Raw genomic sequence first — 23,327 nt, forward strand, 5'->3', positions numbered from 1 at the left:
CACTCAGTGTTTTTATGGAACACTGACTGTTGGACAATCCACTCGTGCGCAGGAGTATTTGTTTTTTTGTTTTTCTGTGTTACAAGGCATAATTGACCTGTGCTTTCCTATGTTGTGGGTTTTAGATACATTATTAATATAGAAAATAAATTTGAATGGGCTGGATGGAACAGGATGCATGCATATTAAAGAGAACCTGTCGCAAAGCAAAATCCCAACCACAAAAGCTTTTTAAAAATAAGTAAACATCGTCTGACCTATAGGTTGGTTACTGATTCTAGCAGTAACATCACTCACAATGAATCTGAATTGTATTCAGTCTTATTGCCTAGATCTAGACACATTCTGCTTTGTTTACTTTTAACAGACACCTGCCTCCAGTTTTTTTATATGTTGTAAGATTTTTTTTTTTTCAAACCTTGCCCCATCCTCCATCTATGCCTGGCTTCATTCCATCTCTTGTGGAAGCCAAAGAGTTGTAATTAGGTGTAACAATTACAGTCCATTAGTTGGGACAATAATGAGAAGTGAAGGTTACTTAACTTATGGATCAGATATCTCAGTGAGAACACCCCAGAGTGCTGCCCAATTTATTCTTCCTCGGGTCAGGTTTCCACGACTCGTGTAGTTTACAGCATTTGGCTCCCTCATTTGATGTCTTTGACATTTCTCTGGATGATGTCAGCATATTTTGACCACGGTCAGCAATATTACACTGTAAACCAAATCAGTCTAGCTATCTATGATCAAAAGAATGATGAGCAGAATAAGTAGACCTGCTATGTCGCCAAGGTAAAGTGGAAGTAGCCATTTTGAGAATATTGTCACAATGGGGTAGATTTACTAAAGGCAAATGGGCTTTAAACTTTGCAAGGGAGGGTGCACTGTGCAAAGGATTTTTTTTCCAGAGCTTTGTGAATGTGGGGACTTTTCACTTTGCAAAGAATACCCAATCGCATGCAAAGAAAAAAAAACATTATTTTTTTGCTTGCATATGATTGGATGATGGAAGTCAGAAGAGCTACACCTCATGCACTAAGCTCTACGGAAAATTCCTTTGCAATGACCAACTTAGCCTGCAAAATGAGCAGCCTGTTTGTCTTTAGTAAATCATCCCTGATTCATGAACTGCATCTGAAATAAAAGGTCCAAAAAGAAAGGTACAAATGAGAAGAGCCTTTCACTGTAAGGGATTTTAAAAAAAAAATACCCTTTCACTGATCTTTGTCAGCCAACCAAAAAAACCTGCTTACAAACGTTTTAATAAAAGCAGCGGTGTCAACTTCATATGTTTAACATGTGAAAGATGCTAACCAAGTTAATGCTGGAATTTGTGTCGTAATCAAAGGGGTCTTTCACACGGTCCGACCGTTCAGGTCCGCCGCTCCATACATCTCTATGGAGCGTCGGATGTCAGCGGAGGCATGTCCGCTGACTTCCGACCCGACCTGTAAAAAACATTTATCGTTTTCCTTCCACTTCACAATTATGTGCCATTTTTTGTGTTGGTCCATCACATAAAATTCCCAATAAAATACATTTATGTTTTTGATTTTAACATGACAAAATGTGGAAAAATTCAAGGGGTATGAATACTTTTTTCAAGTCACTGTATATTTAGCTGACTAAAGCACAGACTGCAGAAAGGATAGAAGGATTAGCACCTATATCATGCAAACTGTTGGCCCTATATAAATCCTGTATAATAATTTCATGGAAATTGATCAGTTCTTTTCTTTTGGGTGGACCTACTCGGCTGACTACATGCAGATTCAATTTTTTTTTTTTTTTTTTTTAAACTTACATTTTATTGATTTTCAAAATTTTCCAGACAAAAAAGGAAAAAAAAGAACAAAAAAACATAAAAGGACATAAATCATTGCAAAAAGTCAGCACTTGGCAGGACAAACAGCATTGCCGGCTATAAAACTGGGGCAAAATAAGAAGGACAAACTACTAAAGACAGTACAAAGCAAGATTAATTTAAGTGAACAAAGGGCCAAGAGCCTTTACCATCACAATACCCTGCCTGCCAGAGTGTGTTTTAGCGAACAGAGGAGAAAGGGGTATAGTATAGAAGTTAAAAGAAGTCAGGAGAAAGGAAGAGGAGTAGAGAGGTAAAGAGTAGATAGGACAACCACCCGCCCGGGACCCCCCCCCCCCCCCCCCCCGCAGCCCGGAGATCCCAACCAAGCTGTGCCCCCCCAAAACGGGGTTGATCATGCGATCGGAGCCTCCAGCACATTCCATAGTTCCCATACCCGGTTGTGAGAATCGAGAGTGTTATTCAGGGATGCCGTCATGTACTCCATCCTCTTGACGTCCCTGATTCTAGAGTGCAGTTCAAACAAGGAGGGAGGTTCCTTCTTTTTCCATTTCAAGGCAACCAAACACTGTGCGGTCGTGAGGACCTGTGCCAAGAGTTTTCTAGAAGATTTGGAAAAAGAGGGAGGTGGGAGGCCCAGGAGGAAAAGTTTAGGGCAAAACGGCACCCAGGAACCGAAGATGGAGTGGAGTAGGGAGTGCACTGTCCGCCAATAAGGAACAATCAAAGAGCAAGTCCAAAAGGTATGATATAGCGTTCCCACCCCGTCAGAACAGTGCCAACAACGGCGATCAGCTGAAGGATAAATGGAGTGGAGCAGGTCTTGAGTTTGGTACCAGTGAAACACAATTTTATATTGATTCTCTTTATAGAGTGTACAGATGGAGCTCTTAGAGGCCTGCGACCATATAAGCTTCCATGCCTGTAGAGGTATTTTCTCACCCAAGGCCTGCTCCCACTTGCGCATGCTGGGGCCCAGTTAACGACATGTTCATATTTAGGAGCTGATAGATGCGCAAGATCATACCTTTAGGGGAGGAGCCTTCCAAACAGATTCTTTCAAACTCGGTTAGAGGGGAGAATTGGAGGTTCGTTACTAGAGATTGAGCAAAATTACGGATTTGTAAGTAACTAAAAAAAGCCTGTTTGGGTAAATCAAAAGCATCTTTTAAGTCTTGAAAAGACCGCAAAGTTCTGGTTCTAGTATCCACCAATTGACCGAAGCGAAATAGAGCCCTATCCATCCAAAAGTGGGACATCTGCGAGGTCAAGCTGTCTGGGATATTGGGCGTAAACAAAAAGGAGGTGACCAACGAGGCAGTGGAGGTGAGGGGATATTGCATTTTAGGGCGCCGCCACAGCGTTCACAATAGCGTCATTGGGCCTAGCAATTGTGATGTACTGAGCGATATGTCAGAACTCCACAGCATGGAGTTAGGGCGGGTAGGGGCCAGCCACATTTTCTCAACTTGTGTCCATCGATTATAGGCATGGAGGGTACACCAAGTGGCTACAGGGCGCAGCTGAGCAGCTAAGTAATATTTGGCAACGTTGGGAAAAGCGAGGCCGCCCTGATCACGAGGGGCATATAGGACTGATCTAGCTATCCGGTGCCTCTTATAATTCCAGAAAAAGTTTATCAAATCGCCCTGAATGGCTCTAAAGTGCGCAGCTGGGATAGGGATGGGGAGTGTTTCAAAAAGATAGAGAAGCTTAGGTAGGATCGCCATCTTAATGGTCGCTAAGCGACCAAATATGGATCGCTTCAGATTTTTCCATTTGGCCAGAGAAGCCCTAATGGAGGAGTACAGTTGGGGGAAATTGGCCTTATAAAGAGTGTCATAGGAAGGTGTAAGGTAAACACCAAGGTACTTTAAGGCAGAGGTCTTCCACGCATAACTGAAGGATTGGGAGAGGGCAGATAATGTCCGATGAGGTAAATTGAGGGGGAGGGCTTCCGTCTTAGAGTTATTAATTTTTTACCCAGAAAGTGCGCTATAGCGTTCTAACTCTACATGCAAATTCAGGAGGGAGACTTGAGGTGAGCAGAACATCGTCCGCAAATAGGGAGATCTTAAAGTCCCTAGTACGGACTGGAATGCCACGGATGTTCGGATTTTGTCTCATATGCGCTGCCAAGGGCTCAATACAGAGGGCGTAGAGAAGAGGGGTTAGCGGGCAGCCCTGACGGGTCCCGTTGGTGATAGGAAAAACGGGGGGGGAGGCAAATTGGGTCCTAACTAGGGCCGAGAGGGGCGAATATAAATGGGCCCTTCATGCCAACACGTCAGAGGGGCGCAAACAGGAAAGGCCAGCCTAGCCTATCAAAGGCCTTTTCCGCATCCAGGCTGAGAAGCAATGCCTCGGTCCCAGTCCTGGGTGCCACCTCCACAAGGTCGATAACTCGCCTGGTGTTATCCCCTGCCTGGCGGAGGGGGATAAACCCAACCTGGTCCTTGTGGATAAGTGATGGCATGAAGTTGTTCAGCCTATTTGCCAATAGCTTGGTAAAGATTTTTAAGCCTGCGTTGAGGAGCGCAATTCGTCTGTAATTAGAACACAGGGTATGGTCTTTTCCCGGTTTGGGAATCAACATAAGGAAGGAGGTCTGCATGTCTCTCGGGATAGGCGAGTTGGTCATAAAGGCGTTAAACAGAGGAGTGATGTAGGGGAGAAGAAGTGGCAGAAAAGTCTTATAGTAGAGGTACGAAAGACCGTCAGGTCCAGGGGCTTTGTTATGCAGATTCTACATTTTAATTCTTCCCCATGTGCCTTTAAGTTGTCTTGTTTAAGGTTTGCAAACTCTGTAAACCAGGCAGACATTTTTCCACATTAAAAAGAATATGATATTTCTGTTTCCACAAATTCACAAACGCTATAACTTTTTAGTTTTAGTTTTGGCTAGAATAGTTCGAATGTGTCTTATTTCTTGCTGTCCAGGAAATCCACTCTCTCTGTTTGTCCTGGTGACCAATGACAACACCACCATTTTGAAGAGAGGCAATGGAAACACTTGTTCTAGTATCAACTGTCTTAGAGGGGATTCCCCCATTGAAGAGATTACCTATCATTTATTTAGGTAAAGGAGATCACCCGAATGGGACACAGACAGCAAAATAAAAACTGACAAGTGTTTTGCCCTTCTCTACGCTATATGAAATAAGAAAAAGTTGACAACTGTCCAAGTCATTCTGTGACATTTCGCAAGTATTTCTGCGTTCAGCTGATAATTTGTTGACACAGTGAAAATGAGTGCTATGTATAATACTGTTCGGTTAATGGAGGCACATCATCTGTGGACACCTCCATTGCATCCATCCATCCTGGGACAATGCTAATACATCCTGAACTTATGGCTATTCAGACCTTTAATATATAGTATATACAGTATATGAATATTGCATTAGTTGGAGGATTTCTAGAACTTGTACTTCTTACTGAGGAAACCATAGACATTTTAATCTTCTTCTGGTTCAGTGCAAAGTATTGTCATATAAATGTGCAATGTTTTTGGATTAAAGTTACTTCAAGGGAATGTTTTTTGCTTTCTCTGAGTTTGGCTTTCTTTTTCAGGATCTGAAGGTGAAAGGACCAAAGGATTCGAAGGAGCAGCCAACGTCTGTTACCATGGAAGGTACTGATCACTCCACTACCTGTTTGATATCACGTCTGTATTTTCCAGCCTATTGCTCTTGCTTTATTATTTTATCCTGTGATCACCATTTCTCACTCTGTGTATAGATATACGAACATCTGCTGTTTAGCTTGGGCTATCCCAAGCTGTTGTCATAAATACGTATTTTTCAAGGTCACTTTAGCATTTTCTAGCTATGTGATTTTGTGAGCGTTGGATAATAGAGTCCTTCCTAGTAATAACTACAATGGCTTCCCAGGCTAGTACAAGCACCCTTTCACTGCCTAAGGAGGGTTCATTCTAGAGTTCTCTCCCATTTTTTATAGCCAGTTATATACCTAGCAGGATTTAATTTACTCTTTGGTCTTAAATAATTGCACGGGTCAAGTAACATTCTGACATAATTCATAGCAGCCAAAAAGTGCTATAGTAAAATGTACAATTCATTACCTTGAATATGCTTATAGGCTGAAAACTAATATCTGATTGGTCCCTGTGGAAATGATGCTGTTCTTCAATATTAAAAAAAAAAAAAAAAGATAAAATGCTATATATGACTGATACAGTCTGTAGTAGCCCCTATATTAAATTTATTTGTTCTTGTTTTCCAATCTTCACTGTAGAATTTACCTATGGGCTCTGGGTGTCTAACAAATAAGAGGATTATGGGGCTCTAGTAGTCACTGGGGTTGATTTACTAAAGACAAATAGACTGTGCACTCTGCAAGTGCAGTTGCTCCATGGCTTAGTAAATTACTAAGACCCCTTTTGCACTGCAGCACCGCTAAAGCGCCAGTCATTTTTGCAGTGTTTTAGCGGGCCTTTTTGGGCACTAGTGGGGCAAATTTTTTAAGGTCATGTGACAATGTGACCTTTTAAAAGAAAAGGGTCCCATTTTTGCGGCGCTTTCAAAGCGCTGCTCATTAATTTCAATATCGCTCCCAAGCCGCCCCAAAGATGCAGCTTGCAGGACTTTTCCTAACGTCCCGCAAGCGCACCGCCAAAGCTACTGCATGGGTATCGTTCCCGTTGCACCATCCCTGTAGCTCCATCTATTTAATTTTGAATGGGTTGCAAGTGCATCTAAAAACAAAAAAAAAAAAGAGTACCTTTATTGCAACAGTGCATGTGTGTGGCGGTGGCCTGTGGCACAAGTGCATTATCGCATTTCTGGGGGTGCCATTGTAAATGAATGGAAACACAGTGCACCTATACCCTGTGCAATAAAGAGCGTTGGGGTAACATGATCTTCTGAATGGGCCCTTGACCATACACTACCAGTTTAGTGCATACAGAGATAATGCTTAAATCTGATATCATGATTGATAAAAAGCATCTAATGAATGTCCAGCATTATTATCCTTGTATCCTAGTATTCTATAACCCGCTTTATCCTTCCCAGCAAAATGGTTAATTCTTTAAGCCATCATTGATTCAACAGTGGACGTGAAGGTTTCTTTCATCATAGATCTCCGCTGCTGTTGCTATTGGTTCTCGTACATTGGGGAAAAAGCTTTTGTTGCAGCGCTGAGAAATGTGGGGAGGGGGCACACTATCTTCACTAATTTTCTCTTTAAAATGCCAACGCTGTCCACCTTGAACACTCCTCTCTGCCTGGCTCCTCCTGCTCAGTCCTTCCCACCCCCTCCTCATTGCATGGAGTGCATGTCTCTGTGTATATGTCAGCTTGCATGTTAGGTGACTGCTGCTGTGCTGAAGCCAGCAGATTGGCTTGTGCCGGCTGGTGATGGGGAGTGGGACAAGACATGGCCAGATGCTGGGGCGATGGAAATTCTCTTGATTTTTCGGCTTTGCTGTAATTGCACCTATGGTAAAATGGATCTTATCTTCTGCATGTTGTAGGTGTGAGTGTGCATGCTTCTTCTTCCAGCTAAAAGTCAGAATTTGTGGATATAATAATGCATGATCACTGATAGTAGTTGCCTTGGACATTGCATTGACCATAGGAACTTGTGTTCCATTCATTGTAGCCGGCAGCTCATCTGTCACTGTTTTGCTTTCCTCTCGTTGCTGGAAAGCATTTAGCCAGATTGTTTCTGTTTTAGGAGAAGGCAATGTGTGTGTTGCTTTTTGAACTGTAAGCTTCAGTGCACAGAGCTTCTCTTCTCTTTTCATGTCGGTGCTTTCAGCCTGTCTTCAATTGTCACGTCCTTGCCTTTCGTCTCCAGCTGCTCCGCTCTTTGTCATATGCTAGTTGTAGATTGTGCTTTGTGAAAAAACAAATTGTATTCATTCTCTGTTCTTAGAGTGAGCGACAGAATAGGTGAATGGAGTTATGAGATGGCTTTGTACGTGTTCAGCCATGTGTCTCTTCTGTAAAAAGACAAGTCAAGTCTACTAGCTGGATGGAATTCTTTCAATGATAACGATTTGTACATTGAGGTTTAGTAAAAAGTCTCATTGCCGTAAAGTCTGCCTTTGTAGAGAGGGGCGTTCCTGACGGCAGAACTCTGATTTCCAGGCAGGCATCAGGAGCTTCCTGTATGGCTGGATCCTAGTTTCGGGGAGGGTCAGACACACTGCAGACTGATGCATTCAGGTCACTGGATGAACAATAGACCTAGGTGACTGTTTGCTGTCATGGCTAAGCCAATAAGCTGTGACCCAGGAGGTCCTTGTCTATATCCTAGCAACGTATATATGATGTTCTCATGACCTTGTGCAGGTTACAGATTAGCCTTTTTTGTGGTCGTTTTTGAAAAAAAAATTGCAGAATTCAATGTCTTGGGCTTCATCTGAAATGGGAGGCCAGTATCTTGCAGTTGTGGATTGTTTTCATGGTTCCATATAATCAACAACTGACTTTTTTTAATAAAAATAAATTATAATTCTGCAGTAAAGTGTAAGGCCTCGTACACACGATAGGTTAACCAGAGGACAACGGTCTGATGCACAGTTTTCATCGGTCAAAACCGATCGTATGTTTGCACCATAGGTTATTTAACCATCGGTTAAAAAAAGCCAACTTGCTTTAAATTTAACCGATGGATTCCTAACCGATGGGAAAAAAACAAAAGTTAGTAGGCACAACCATCGGTTAAAAATCCACGCATGCTCAGAATCAAGTCGACGCATGCTTGGAAGCATTGAACTTCGTTTTTTTCAGCACGTCGTTGTGTTTTACGTCACCGCGTTCTGACACGATCGTTTTTTTAACCTATGGTGTGTAGGCGCGACGGACCATCAGTCAGCCTTATGGGTTAACCGATGACAACGGTCCATCAGACCGTTCTCATCGGATGGACTGATCGTGTGTACGAGGCTTTACAGGTCTCTCCAGTCCCGGAAAAAAATGTATGTGGATTTATACAAGTTCACAGTGTGAAAAAACTGGCAGTGTGGACATTCCGCCATTGTACATGGACTCTTATTTGCTCACGCATTCCCAGTGGTTTAAACTGTTGTCTTGTCACTGTTCATTTTCATCTCTTTTAGATTTATAAAATATAATCAAATCCCTCTGTTTCATAATAAGATAAACCTGGATATTCTTATTTTTTGATAATCACCGTTTTAATGAGAATAAATCATTTATATTCCATAAATGTCATTACTAGATATACAAGGATTTATGCCACCAGATACAACTTTAGAAATCATGATCTTGCATTCACTGATGAAGTCAAATTTTCCTAGAAATTATTTTATAATATTGACGAATGTGCAGCTACCCATTTTTTTTAATAGCTGTGCTAAAAGGTGTGTTCTGCGCTCTGAGCGCTCACCCAATCGCTGTATAGACACGTGCGGCTGAACTTTTTTTGAGCTATTCATAAAAATTCTTCTTTCACCTTGTGTAGCAGTAAAAGAGCGAGAGTGGATTGTTATGACAAGTAGAGATGCTGCTTCTAGCTCATGTGACACCTCGGCGTCAAGTTTTATTAAATGTGCTGATCAGTGTGGAAGTTGGAATCATCATGTAGTTATAAAACACAAATTCTCATTTTTTTTTTTTAACTGTTCCATATGGAAGAAACCCAGCCGTAATTCATTCGGTACTCAACCTAAGAGTTTCTGAGTGCTAGAGGACCACAGTGTATGATGTCATCCACAAGTAACTACTTCATCAGCAATATACAGTGTTTCAGCATCAAGCAGGGGGTCCCTTATCTCAAGCAACAGTTACCCAATGTGGCCCTTTAACCACTTAAGCCCCGGACCAATATGCTGCCTAAAGACCCAAGGTGTTTTTACAGTTCGGGACTGCGTCGCTTTAACAGACAATTGCGCGGTCGTGCGACGTGGCTCCCAAACAAAATTGGCGTCCTTTTTTCCCCACAAATAGAGCTTTCTTTTGGTGGTATTTGATCACATCTGCGGTTTTTAGTTTTTGTGCTATAAACAAAAATAGAGTGCAATATTTTTTACTTTTTGCTATAATAAATATCCCCCAAAAACATATATAACATTTTTTTTTCCTCAGTTTAGGCCGATACGTATTCTTCTACCTATTTTTGGTAAAAAAAAACGGTTGGTTTGCGCAAAATTTATAGCGTTTACAAAATAGGGGATAGTTTTATTGCATTTTTATTTTTTTTACTACTAATGGCGGCAATCAGCGATTATTTTTTTCGTGACTGCAACATTATGGCGGACACTACGGACAATTTTGACACATTTTTGGGACCATTGTCATTTTCACAGCAAAAAATACATTTAAATTGCATTCTTTATTGTGAAAATGACAGTTGCAGTTTGGGAGTTAAACACAGGGGGCGCTGTAACATTTAGTGTTCACTTGGTGTGTGTTTACAACTTATGGGGGGTGTGGCTGTAGGACTGACATCATCGATCGAGTCTCCCTTATATAAGGGATCACTCGATCGATGTGCCGCCACGGGGAAGCCGTGTTTACATATGGCTCTCCCCATTCTTCAGCTCCGGGGAGCGATCGCGACGGAGCGGCTATAAACGAATAGCCGCGCCGTCGTCCCGGATCGCTCCCCGAGGCTTACCGACCTCCGCATGTACTGGGGGGGTCCCGATCGGACCCACGTCAAGCAGAGGACGTACGGGTACGTGCATGTGCCTGTCCGTGCCATTCTGCTGACGTATATTTACATGAGGAGGTCGGCAAGTGGTTAAAATACTTCACATATTTCTTTAAACACGTTTTTGCTTGGCCTTCGAATAACATACCTTCTCTTTTAAATTGATATGGGGGGTATACGTTTCTCAGGCATGATTGTTCATCTCTTTGGAAAAGGCACTTGGTGTACACCACACTAGAAATGTGCCAAGGAGAATTATAAAAATTAACTGTGGCAAAAAATGTTAGGCGTGTAACATTGCCACTTGACCCTTTATGTGTTTAATGGGAAGTAAGAAGGCTGCCATTGCTGGTCTCCTTGTGAAAAAATTCTAGCTATCTGACATCTTACTTTAAATCACAGATCCAGAAAAAGCATGATTTAAATGTTAGTGTCAGACCCCCTTATTTCTATACTTGTTCCAGGTCGCTACACAGGCATCATTTAAAACAAAGTATCTACATCAGCCTAAGAAAAAGCTTTCCCAAAAGAGAGTTCATCAGTGGCAGCCTCCATGCTCCTCTCTTAAATGGTGTTCCTTTAACTATCCAATGTGCAGTTTTTTTTTTTTTAGGGTACATCACTGAATCGCAAAGTGATTGGGAAATTAATAAATTGAGCTTCTTCTAAATTTTGGTTAATATTTTCCTAACATTGGAAATTATCATTACATACATCCATTCATAATGCGCTGGTAAATCTTGAAGAGTTATGTAAAAAGAGCCTTCCATCACAATTTGATAAATAAGGTTTGTAGGAATGTCCAAAACCAGTTCCCATCAGACATTTGGCCTAGGATCACATTGAGGGCAGGTTTGAAATTGTGAGCGTTCAGCTGAATGCGCACGATTTCAAACCGGCAATGCAGTCCAACTTCGGGGGGTGATTTGAGGGACATCTGTGCGGGTTTATGCAGAGATGTCTATTCAAATTGCCCCTGAAGTTGCCAAAAGTAGTACAGGAACTACTTTTGGGAATCGGTGCAGCCCTGCAAAGTCGGCGATGCACTGATTCGGACATTGTCGGTAATAGCCGGTGATTTGACACATCAAATTGGCCCGATGTGACTGTGGACTTAAGGAGAGCGATACTCCTTTTCATGCCTGGTGTTTCTGGGAACACAACAGATCTGATTATAATTAGTAGTGATTGGATGGTATAGCGGTTGAAGCGTTGGCCCCTATTTACACCTGAGCGTTTTTTTGCTCATTTCCATATGCCTGACTACACAGAATCCCATTTTTTTTTTTAATTGTCCCTGTACAAACTTCTATGCTCAGTTGCAAAGGCATAATGAGCTAGTATGCAGCGCATACTAGCTCATTATGAAATAATCACCTTAGAACAAGGCCTCGGCATCTGATCCCGGTCCATGCCGAGGGAGCCAACATGTTCCCTCTGGGATTCTTCCAGGTTCGCGGCTCTTACGCTGTGAGTGGCCGGAGCCACGATTACGTCACTCCCGCGCTTGCTCTTCTCCCCCTTTGCTCAACCTATGAGACAAACTCCTAAAGCTTGATACACATGCAAAAAAGCTTCAAAATCACCAAGAATATGCTATGCTCAGGCGTGAAACTACCAACACTCAGCGCTACAATTGTTGCTTGTTACAATCAAGGGATGATCTTAAGTAATCAGATTGAATGGTGTATGAGGGACTGTATGACATCAGATGAGAGTAGGTACACCGCAAATAATGCTGATAATCAGTGAAATATAATGACAAAGATATATGCGTGTGTGTATATGTAGAACACCGGAGGTGTGGGTTATAATCAGTTGGCGCACAGTCGCTTGCTGACACAGCTGGCTGGAGTTGGGCTGCTTCTTTGGATGGGCTGGGAACCCCAAAGCTGCAACAGAATAAAAGGAAGGGGAGAAAGAGGTGCCAAGCCGCCACTCGTGTAGCAGAATTTATTTATTTATGTTAAAATACAATAGAATTGCACTTATAAAAGTTGCTTAAAGCAGGCATACAACAAGCTCCATGTGAAAGTGAAATGAGCGTATTCTTTACAACAGGAAAATAATTACCACACTACACCAGTATTTACTTCAGAGGAATCCAATGTATGCATTTCTTCCAGCACCACTGTGTGCAAATGACAGGGCTTTATCACTTCAAGGTAGTAATATTTAAAGACACCCTCTGTAACGAAACATCCCACACTCTGCTTGAGTGCTTTTGTCATATACCACTTCCTCCCAGTCTGAATATAGATATCAGATATTCCAACCGCTCACAAGCACAAAACAAGACGGTACTCTTTTGATTGCTGAACATGGACTGTTTATCAGAACCAGAATACAAGTCTTATTTACAGTTAAAGAGGAGGAGGTTCCTACCTTCGGCTCATATTACTCTAACAAAACACCTGTAATCAGAAACATAAATTAACATGAGCTAATTAACTAATCCCTTAAAGCAGCCGATGTGACTCCCTAACTACAATACACATTATCATACATATCAACACTGAACTCCTTCATACAATAGCAGGGTCAATTGGCACAAACAACAATGGGTGAAAGACTCATAGAAGTTATACTAGACTCATTTACATTATAAAAGACAGACAGTTGGCTGGAGTTGATGACATCTAACAGTATGTGTCCCAACCAGTGGCGGTTTGTGCTCAAATTTTTTGCGGGGTGCAAATAAACAAAAAAAAAACATAAATTTCAGCCTCACTGTGCCATCAAACGTCGCCACTGTGCCATCAAACGTCGCCACTGTGCCATCAAACGTCGCCACTGTGCCATCAAACGTCGCCACTGTGCCATCAAACGTCGCCACTGTGCCATCAAACGTCGCCACTGTGCCCAGCAATTGTCACCACTGCACTGTGCCCAGCAATTGTCACCACTGCACTGTGCCCAGCAATTGTCACCACTGTGCCCAGCAATTGCCGCCAGATTGCTTCCCCCGTCCCCCAGCACTTACCTTTCTCGGGTCAGCCATCCTCCCTCGATGTCTTCTCCAAGTCCCGCCCTCGATGTCACTTCAGCCAATCAGGTTACCGGTAACCAGACCTGGTAAACCTGATTGGCTGAGACGAGTGTCAGTGTTAACCAGGGAATGCATACCCCCTGCGTCCCATGGTTAACTATTTGGAATCCGATTAGAGCCAACAGCTGGCTCTGATAGGCACTTCCAAACCGCAACAAACTGCTGTTATTTAGATGGCCGATGCTCACCAGGGGGCCGGCCATCTGAATAGTGGGCAGCAGCGGTGACAACACATAGAGATTCATGCATTGCATGAATCTCTATGTATTGTACACCTGATGGCGCAGGGGAGAGAGGGGGTGGCGCCCACTATGGACGCACCGCCGCTGGTCCCAACAGTATGAATCGGTCACTATTTCTAATATGGCATATACACAGTTCCCAGAGTCTGTGTGTCTTGAGGGGATATGTGTCACACCCTCTAAGCAGTTATATCTTCCACTCTCCATTATCTGGACAACAGGTTCATGTGAGACACCAAATAAAAAGGAAGCTTGTGATAGTGTAACTACCCACAAAGCTTGTTTGTTAACTTAAAATTGCACTTACATCAGTATTAATGTAGCACATGACACGTCTACCACACAGCACCTATCTCGCTGCATACAACACATTTTATCAGAGAATGATTTCATCTTCAAAAAAGACAGAGTACGATTGGGTCACAATGTTTGGAAAGTAGTTCCTAAAGCTTACAAGTACAAGTTTTGTGGTCCAAATGTAAAGACCACATAGTTACTATGGCATTGCTTCTATCTCTCATTACAACTCTTCTCTTACTGCCCTCCAATAGGTCCTGCTTCTAACAGAAGAACCAACCAGAAGTATTTACCATATTTATTGGCGTATAACACGCACAGGCATGTAACGCGCACCCCAAATTTAAGAGGGACGTTTCAGGAAAAAAGCTTTCCACAGCCCCCTGTGTATAACACGCAGGCACAGTTTACCCTCTATTTTCAGGGTAAAAAAGTGAGCGTTATACGCCAATAAATACAGTACCTTACTTGGTGGCACAGGAAGTGAAGAGACATTTGTAACAGGGATACAAGAAGAAGCTGACTGGGATCTTCCTGTGTGCCTTAAAAGATTTAAAATGGAAAAGTTGCTAATTTAGTTGTCATCCTGCTATGTATGCTACTTCAGTTGGTTTTAGGGCTGCATATCAGGTCTGTGCATGCCTCCTGTAGACCTGATAGGCAAACTGAAGCGGTTTATATGACAAACTGACAACATTGCTGCTAATTGCAAGGCAGCAGCTTAGCGTTTCCAACTTGCAATAGAAAGAGCCATTACTGGCAGGGTCTCCGGGGTATAGAATTTTGCAAACGATTCTTAAAACATGATTTGATTAGGAAAACTGTGTACAGTGAGACATGGTACCAAATCTACTCAGAAAAATTGATTTGGGTTTTACATGAATATTCAAATATTTACTATCTGCTGAAGTTGTACAATATGGCTCGACATGTAATCTAGAAAACCATTAGGGGGGTGTAATTGACACTTCGTGCTGCCCACTTCATGCTGCCCTGGGGACTGCCATTTGTTTGTTTCCCACTTGCCTACACACACATTTTGGATATCACCAGCATTTTCCTTTACTTTCCGTACTAGGATTTCAAAACGAGGTTTTATTAAAATGCGCCAATTTACCTGTATTTGATTATATGTCGCTGCGTTTTTCACTATTAAGTACCACATCAGCACTCCACTTTAAAAGTTAGCGCCATTCCTACTTCCATCCTCTCTCAGATTTTATTAATTGCCTGAAAATATCACAGAAAATTTGGGACTCCTAAACCATAGGATAGGGTTTGGAACAGTACTTGCTTTGATATTCAAGGTTTGCGATTGCGCCATATAAAACGCATTAACTGGTTTTGGATTTCATTGGTAATGGGGGGGGGGGGGTATTTGCATTGGCAAGACTCTAAATAAATAAAATCCTTTAGGTAAGTAGGTCATTGTTACAGCTGCAATGTGGACCAGCCATGAAACGGTATAATTAGCCCACGTGCAAGAAGAAGTTAAGGTTTGGAGAGAAGAGGTAGATAATTGGCCACAAGGTGCTTGTCAGGTTTATGCCCAGGTAAGGAAGTTTGGTGTACGCCCCAGTGGTATGGAAAATGCTGAAGAAAGCTACATAGGGAGGCAGGGAGTGAGATACTGAAGGCCTTGGATTTTCTAAGCTTAACGTGCAAACCTGATAAAGATCCAAAACTTGTGTGGAGTTCTTGTCAGTTGGGTAATGAGACGAGAGGATTGGTGGGTGTCAGAATGATGTCATCCACTAAAAGGCTCAATTAATACTAAATGCCTTCCAACGGTTATTCCAGAGATATCTGGTGAGCTCCTAATAAGTTGGGTCAGAGGTTCGATGGCAAGTGCAAAAAAGACAGATAATGAATGGCAACCTTGTCTGGTGCCCCATAAGATTGGAAACCATAGGTGACTAAAAGTACGAGTATTTTACAAAGTCGTTTTTACGAGTCGTATCGTTTTTTTTTTTTCTTATCCAGGAAAAATCTTTCAACTGTGAAAATATGTTTTGATTGTGTTTCAAAATTTGCTTGACCTCTATATACAAGAGAAAAAACGTTTATTATAAATAGCCGCTATACTTGCTTTCAATTTGTTCTTCAAAGCATTTTTTTTTTTTTTTCATTGTATACATTAGATGGAAGAGCTTAAAGATGCCAGAAATATATAACCTTGAGAATGTTAGGATCAAATGTACTAATGGAAACAAAAAAAATGCATATTATATTTCAGTAAAAATAGCTTGTAAATGACACCTTAAAACGCTCTGGGATGCGCGCATTGACAGATGAGCCTGTCATTTAAAGGGCCATTGTTGTAGTTGCTCCTATACAGCCACTGTGCCCTGCAAGATGCCTCCACAAACCCGCTGGTAGAGTTGGATTTAGATACACCACTGCAAACCAACACTTTTTTTTTACTATGATGGCTTGTTATTGTGTTTTTTTATTATGCAGAGTCATTGATTGCCAGACTTCTGCTTTTGTATGTTTTTCTTTTTTTTTTTCAATTTGAGGTGGTCAAATTAATTAAACTCCGCCTTGTTCACTGTATCCAGAAAGAGTGCAAACCACATTGCCAACAGGCAATCCAATTAGGTCAAATTTTTCTGTTCTGTAAGATGATTGACTGGAGGAGGTCTTAGGTTAGGTAATAAGGCTGATGGGTATCACTTGCATCGTAATGGTAATGCATGGTTATGTCCCCTAGTATTGTAAACAGTCAACTGGTGGCTTGGACATCAGAGTTGCAGGCCCCAGAATGTGTTGCCTTTCTCTGTTATGCTGCCCTACAAACAACAAATGCAGTTAAGTCCCAGGTGTTTGTAGATTACTTTTTTATAAGTAAAATATTTCTGTATATGTATTTTAAGGCCTCATTCACACAGGCGGACTCGGTCGCAAAGGGAGTCCGCCTGCTCCCGTCAGCTGATCTCCGCTGAGCCGACGGATGACAAGCTCCTCTCTGCTCACTGAGCGGCTTGTCGGGCACCGCTGTCCTCCTATGGAGCGATCTGATGAAAACAGCATGTCCGTTTTCATCAGATCTTACCCGATCCGCATGGACGGATGGGGACGTGGCCCCCATAAGTCTGTTTTTAACGGGGCGGGTCGGATGTCAGCAGACATGTCTCCGCTGTCTCCCTATCACAGATTGCTCCGGAAGTGACGTTCCGTCGCCGCCATCTTTCTACACCCCACACTCCTGCACAGTAATGATTGAGTGAGAAGGGAGCAAGCGGACATCTTGTTACACCCACCGGAGTTTTAAATTTCACAGTTATTTTCAACACAAAACAGAGCTTATATGCTTAATTACAGTATTTTGAAATCCGACGGACTGTTTACATGTTAAATGTGAAAATCAGAGGTGTTCTGTCACATTAGCAACCATGTAAGATCAGCAGGTTTGCTGCTGCTTTTAAAATTTAACGGTCCGGATTTACAAATACTGTATTTAGGCATACAAGCTCTGTTTTGTGTTGAAAATAACTGAAATCTAAAACTCCGGTGGGTGTAACAAGATGTCCGCTTGCCCCCTTCTCACTCAATCATTACTGTGCAGGAGTGTGGGGTGTAACAAGATGGCGGCGACAAAATGTCACTACCGGAGCAATCTGTGATAGGGAGCGGAATGTGACACTACAATGGCACACTTCTTCATTGTTTTTTAAATTTCATTATTACTTGCGCATGTAAATACATTTGATATTTGTTGTTTTCTTGTGTTTTGTTTGCTCTCAGCTTAGAATGGCTGCTGCCTTTTCAGCACTGCACTCCAGGTCTTTCATAGACAAAGCTAATGCTGACGTTAAGCGATAGTGGCTTGTACACTGGAGCACGAATAGCATTGTGTTTGACTCGCTGTAAAAAATAAAAGCAAGATGCGCTCAGGCAATAAAGAATAAGAAAAGGCTTGTCTGTTTACATGAGCCCTGCTTAACGCTTTAACCTTTTATCTGCTCCATTCATTTATAGATGATAAGCTCAGTGATTCATTCAGATTTTGGGATTAACACGGATGATGAGTCATTTTTGGTTCTTAGACAAGAAGTTATGTTGTATTTTCTTGTGAAATTCCTGTGTTTTATATAATTAACCTGATTTATATTCTAATAAACTGTTTAATTGTTCTATATACACGTGTTAGTAGAGGCTGTACAGAGTAGTGTACACTTCTGTAAAATGGAGGCACGGGGGCATCAGCTTACCTATATAGAACTTTTATTTTTCATTCAAGAGACTCTCTTGTATAGACCACACTGCCCTATTATCTAAGAGCTATTAATCCCAGGAACACTAAAAACCTAGGGCCCGCGTAAGCTATTTACACTACGCCGCCCCAACTTACAGGAGCAAGTGCTGTATTCCCCAAACACTTGCTCCGTAATTTGCGGCGGCGTAGTGTAATTGGCCCGGCGTATCCCCACGTAATTCCAAGGGGCGGCTTGTATTTAAATTAAGCGTGCCCCCGTGCCGATCGAACTGCGCATGCGCCGGGCTTAAAATAGCCCAGTGCGCATGCTCCAGTTCTCGACGGAAAACGTCAATGACGCCGACGTGTGCGTCATTGATGTAAAGTCTTATTCAAGAACGACTTAGGAAAACGACGTACCCGACGGGAAAAGACGCGGACCCGACGCCATACTTAACATGGCATACGGCGGACTGGCGTAAGGTTACCCCTCATATAGCGGAGGTAACCTTACGCTTACGCAAACGACGACTATGCGACGCGAATTCGTTCGGGAATCGGCGTATCAGGCTCATTTGCATAAACAAATGAGACCTGAACGTAAACGCCACCTAGCGGTCGGCGTTGTATTGCATTTAGGATCCGACGGTGTAAGTGATTTACACCAGTCGGATCCTAGCCTAAATCCGTCGTATCTTGTTTTGTGAATACAAAACAATGATACGCCGGTGGGAAATTCGAATTACGCCGGTGTATCAGTAGATACTCCGGCGTAACTCTTCTGAGAATCTGGCCCCTAGACCAGTGTTTCCCAACTCCAGTCCTCAAGGCACACCAACAGGTCATGTTTTCAGGATTTCCCTCAGATGAAACGGCTGTGGTAATTACTAAGGCAGTGAAACTGATCAAATCACCCGTGCAAAATAATGAAAAGCCTGAAAACATGACCTGTTGGTGTGCCTTGAGGACTGGAGTTGGGAAACACTGCCCTAGACTGTTATTCTTGCAACCCAAGGCCTTCAAACTCCACCCATTTCAGTTTTTCTTCAATCTAATTGTTCACTCCTCTAGGCATTCAGAAATAAAATATTCATGTCCTTTCTACACAGGTTGCACAAAATGATTGGCAAGCTTCTTCATTCCTCCTCAAAGGCCTACTGAGAGGCCTTTTTAGTCTGCCAGGAGAAAAAGTATCCAAAACTTAGAGAAGCTTTAGTCAGTTCTGCAAAAACGGTAGCTGCTGACTTTTAGCAGAAACTCCCCTAGCCAGAGATCCAGCGCCATTGGCTGGTTCTTCGCCGGCATTAGTGTCCACGGTGGCAGCATGTTAGCTGTGGACAGCCGGCTGTGACTCCTTGCACCTTCACAGCTGGCTTCCCAGTATGCTGTGCAGTGTGAATGGTCCTGCAGCCTTCTGGGACCTGCGATGTGTCCCGGAAGGTCGAGGTAAGGGCGGAAGTGAACTTCAGCTCGGAACGCCCAAGCCAAGCAGAAGTGGGAGAAGGTACCTGTCAAAACTAAGTACCTGCTACTCCTCCAACTATGAAAGGGGGAGGCGAAGGAAGGGCAGAACTTCCTGTTTTGCCTGAAGTTCCACTTTAAATTCAAGAAAAAATTATGGCTTTAGCATTATTATAGTTTCTGGAGAGCATTATCAGTATAGTAAATATGCTCTTTATTGTATTGCAATGTAGCTTTAATAGTAATTCTTACTGGGGGGTAGCAATTTTTGATGTTATGATAGTCAATTGCAGTGCCCATTGATGGCCCAATTCTTCACTGGTTTGACGGGCTGATGTGACCCTGTGAAGGCTTTCTATCAAAAGCTGTAAAAACTTTCTCTTAACTTCATCTTTGCTATTCTGTATGGCAGGCCATCCTCAATGTTGGTAGGAGAAGGAGGAAGTAAATGTTTATTCCTGCAATGGTTAAAGTACTGGTCAGATACTGTAATCATGAGCATTCCTTATTGTACCTGCCCCAATCTGGGTGCTTAGTGGGTGCAGTGAGCGCCATATAGATAGGAAAAACAAAGAACTGCACTACTAAGTCCACTAATTAACACACTTGTGTGATACACTATTTGTGTATCACACAAGGCAGCAGCTGACGTGTGATACACAAATAGCAATATAGAAACAAAAAGCCGCGCCACAATACTCAAACAAAAATAGTTGTAAACTCTGAGAGTGTACTATAATGAAAGTCCATATGAAGGTACATGGATCACTTGTAGCAGTCCATAAAAAATATATCTATATCCCTTAGATGATAGGCATAGGAACCAATGGGTTAATTCTCTGCAAAGAAATCCTACGGTCAACACCACCAAGTGACATGTAGACAGTTTGAGTGAACCCTCCACCAGAATATAAAGCCGCTTACCAGAGGGCAAGCAATACAAGCGATTGGCTATAGCCCAGCCACTCCTCAGGAATGCCGGACAGGTTCCCCCAGGTCCACAATAGCCACCAACTCCAATAGGTTCTGTCACAGTGTCACCTCTCCTCTCCTGGTCTCTAGACAGACCGCTGTGCTCTCTGGTGTCTCCTCAGTCACCACAAGGCTGTTGGAATATCAGACACTGGAGAAAAAAGGGAGTCTCCCTTTTTTCTCCAGTGTCTGTGATATTCCAACAGCCTGATCTTGAGAAGTACCTGTCCCCACTTCCCTCCGATCTTGCTGCTGTGAGATCACTTGGAAGTTTGGCCCCCTCCTTCTTTCCCCCGCCGCTGGGCCATTCAGAGAACACTGCCGGGCCATTCAGAAGGCGTTTCCCTTACCATGAATGGCAGCGGCAGCAGCACCTGAGAGCCGATTGAAACATCGGCTGGGGTGCAGACATCGCTGGATTCCCTGCACCCCCTAATTACTAACCTGAGCCCCATCTTTCTCCAGCGATGTCCATGAGTGTCATGGTCATCCAGGACTCTCTTCATGATTGGCTGAGACACAGCAGTGATGCCATGGGGTCCTGCGGCTGTCAGTCAGTTAGCCTATCGGGAGAGAGAGGGGGCAGGGCCGTGTCGGGGCTCAGTGTCTGAATGGACACATGGAGCGGTGACTCAGCTTGAGTTCTCCCATAGCAAGCTGCTTGCTGTGAGGCACTCGACAGGAGGAGAGGGGCCAGGAGTAGCGAAGAGGGACCAAAGAAGAGGAGGATCGAGGCTGCTCTGTGCAAAACAACTACACAGAGGAGGTAAGTATGACATGTTTTTTATTTAAAAAAATATTCTTTACAATCACTTTAAGGGGCAGCCCGATAGCTGAGTGGTTAGCATTTTTTCCTTGCAATACTGGCTTCATTAGTCAACTCCTGCCCAGGGCAACATTTGCAGGTTTTGCCAGCAAAAGAATCTGATTAGATAATCATCCAATTATTGGATAATTGTTGAAAGGATTGTTTTTTTTTCTTGATTTTTCTACTACAACATTTTATGTCCACTGAAAAAAAGAGGTTGGCACTATAAGATTGTACTGTGTGTGGCAAGCTAGTCTGATTAGATGTGTGGTGCCATTCTAAAAGTTTATCAAAAGAGATAAAAATCCTATTCCTGGAGACTAATAAATGTTTTAACAGGGTACCCTGGGAGCCAAGCCCTCTATTATGCTCTGTATCACTGTTCGGGTGAAATCAAACAATTTTTCTGAAATCATAAACTATGTAACTTTTGCACCAGTTATGGCCTGTGTGAGATGCAACATATTTGAACTGCATTGCTACTGTATGGATTTATACGTTGGACATATCTACCAACGGAATCCACTTCAGATGTTTCCACACGTGGCAAACGCATTGACGTACTCATGGGACTTGCCGTTGTGAATTACCATCATCCTGCGAATAACTGGAGTCTACAGCCCCGTACACATGACCGGTTTTCCTGCCAAGAGAGCTTTTGGCCGAAAAAAAAAGACGTGTGTATGCTTCCTCGCAGTTTTCCCGACAGGAAAATAGCTAGGAATCGTCAGGAAAATGGAGAACCTGCTCTCTATTTTCCCGTTGGTATTCCCAGCGTTTTTTTTTCTCCGCCAGAACTACTACTTTTCTATGGGAAACACTGCGAGGCAGTGCTGATGGAGCATACACACGGCCGGGATTCCCAGGCAAAGCTCCATGGCAGTTTTCCTGCCGGGTTCTCGGCATTCCCCTCGGTTTTCTCGGCTGACTATTTACCGTTGTTAAAACCAAGCATGTGTACAGGCTTACCCCTACATGATTGCAAGTGAGTGTGGATTTGACATTTCAGGACAAATGCTAGCGGCTCCTCAGCCATATACTTTGGGATTTTCTGAGCCACCTGTTCCGTTTCAGCCTCACACGTAATATTAAAGTGTTACTAAACCCACAACAGTAAAAATCAAGTCTGTATATGCACTAAAGCATGCTTTTTCTACTCGCTGTGAAACCTTATTGTGTAAAAAGGCTGTTTGAACCTGTCTTCTTTGATCCTCCCCTTCTTCCACTGCCCCCAAATCCATCTGCTTGTAGAACAGAGCATTGGGGGCACTCTGCACATGCTCAGTTTTAGTGTTTGTTTCTAAAGGTTTTTTTTTATTTTTTACATGGGAGGGTGCATGTGATCAGCACATGGCCAATCAGCACTGTCCAGACAGAGGGTCATTGGTCCAGCAGCCTCACAGGACAGTCAGAGGAGAATGAAAACTCCTCCTACAAGCTTTAACTGGACACTGATAGAATATATGACATACTGCTTAAGAGAAAAGGCATTTAGCAGTTTGTATTTAGTACTAAAATTGCATTTCCATGTTCTGTGTATTGTGGGAGACCAGATATAGTGAATGCAGGTTCTGGGTTTAGCAACACTTTAAAGTCAGTCGTTTATACGTTAGAACTTACGGTTTTATCAAAATCTCTCCCAAAAACTGCATGTGTAAAACACTGGATTTGCATACGAGGGCACATACTGATAGCTCTTCAGCTGAGAGGTCTGATATGTCCTCATTTTGAGACCTTGCTCTGTGGAATCCTTGGCTTACCTGTACCACACTGCTTGTCGATGTCATCTACTTTTCAGAACGCATTTTGTATCATTAGTACATTACTGC

The 23,327-nt window shown here is 42.8% G+C and overlaps 1 protein-coding gene across 5 annotated transcripts in view; it reads left to right on the forward strand.

Annotated features, from left to right (window-relative positions):
- The window catches only part of ABR (ABR activator of RhoGEF and GTPase), a 612,111-nt gene that overhangs the window by 423,062 nt on the left and 165,722 nt on the right, over positions 1-23,327 (forward strand). For 4 of the 5 annotated variants that reach the window (XM_040338587.1, XM_040338588.1, XM_040338589.1 and 1 more), the window contains one exon: positions 5,399-5,459. In XM_040338587.1, the coding sequence (XP_040194521.1) occupies positions 5,399-5,459 (61 nt within the window). Of the gene's footprint in view, positions 1-5,398; positions 5,460-7,142; positions 7,291-23,327 lie in introns of those variants that run through there. The other variant, XM_040338591.1, reaches the window with a different exon arrangement.

Source organism: Rana temporaria, chromosome 2, assembly GCF_905171775.1.
Source record: "Rana temporaria chromosome 2, aRanTem1.1, whole genome shotgun sequence".
Taxonomy (NCBI): Eukaryota; Metazoa; Chordata; class Amphibia; order Anura; family Ranidae; genus Rana; species Rana temporaria.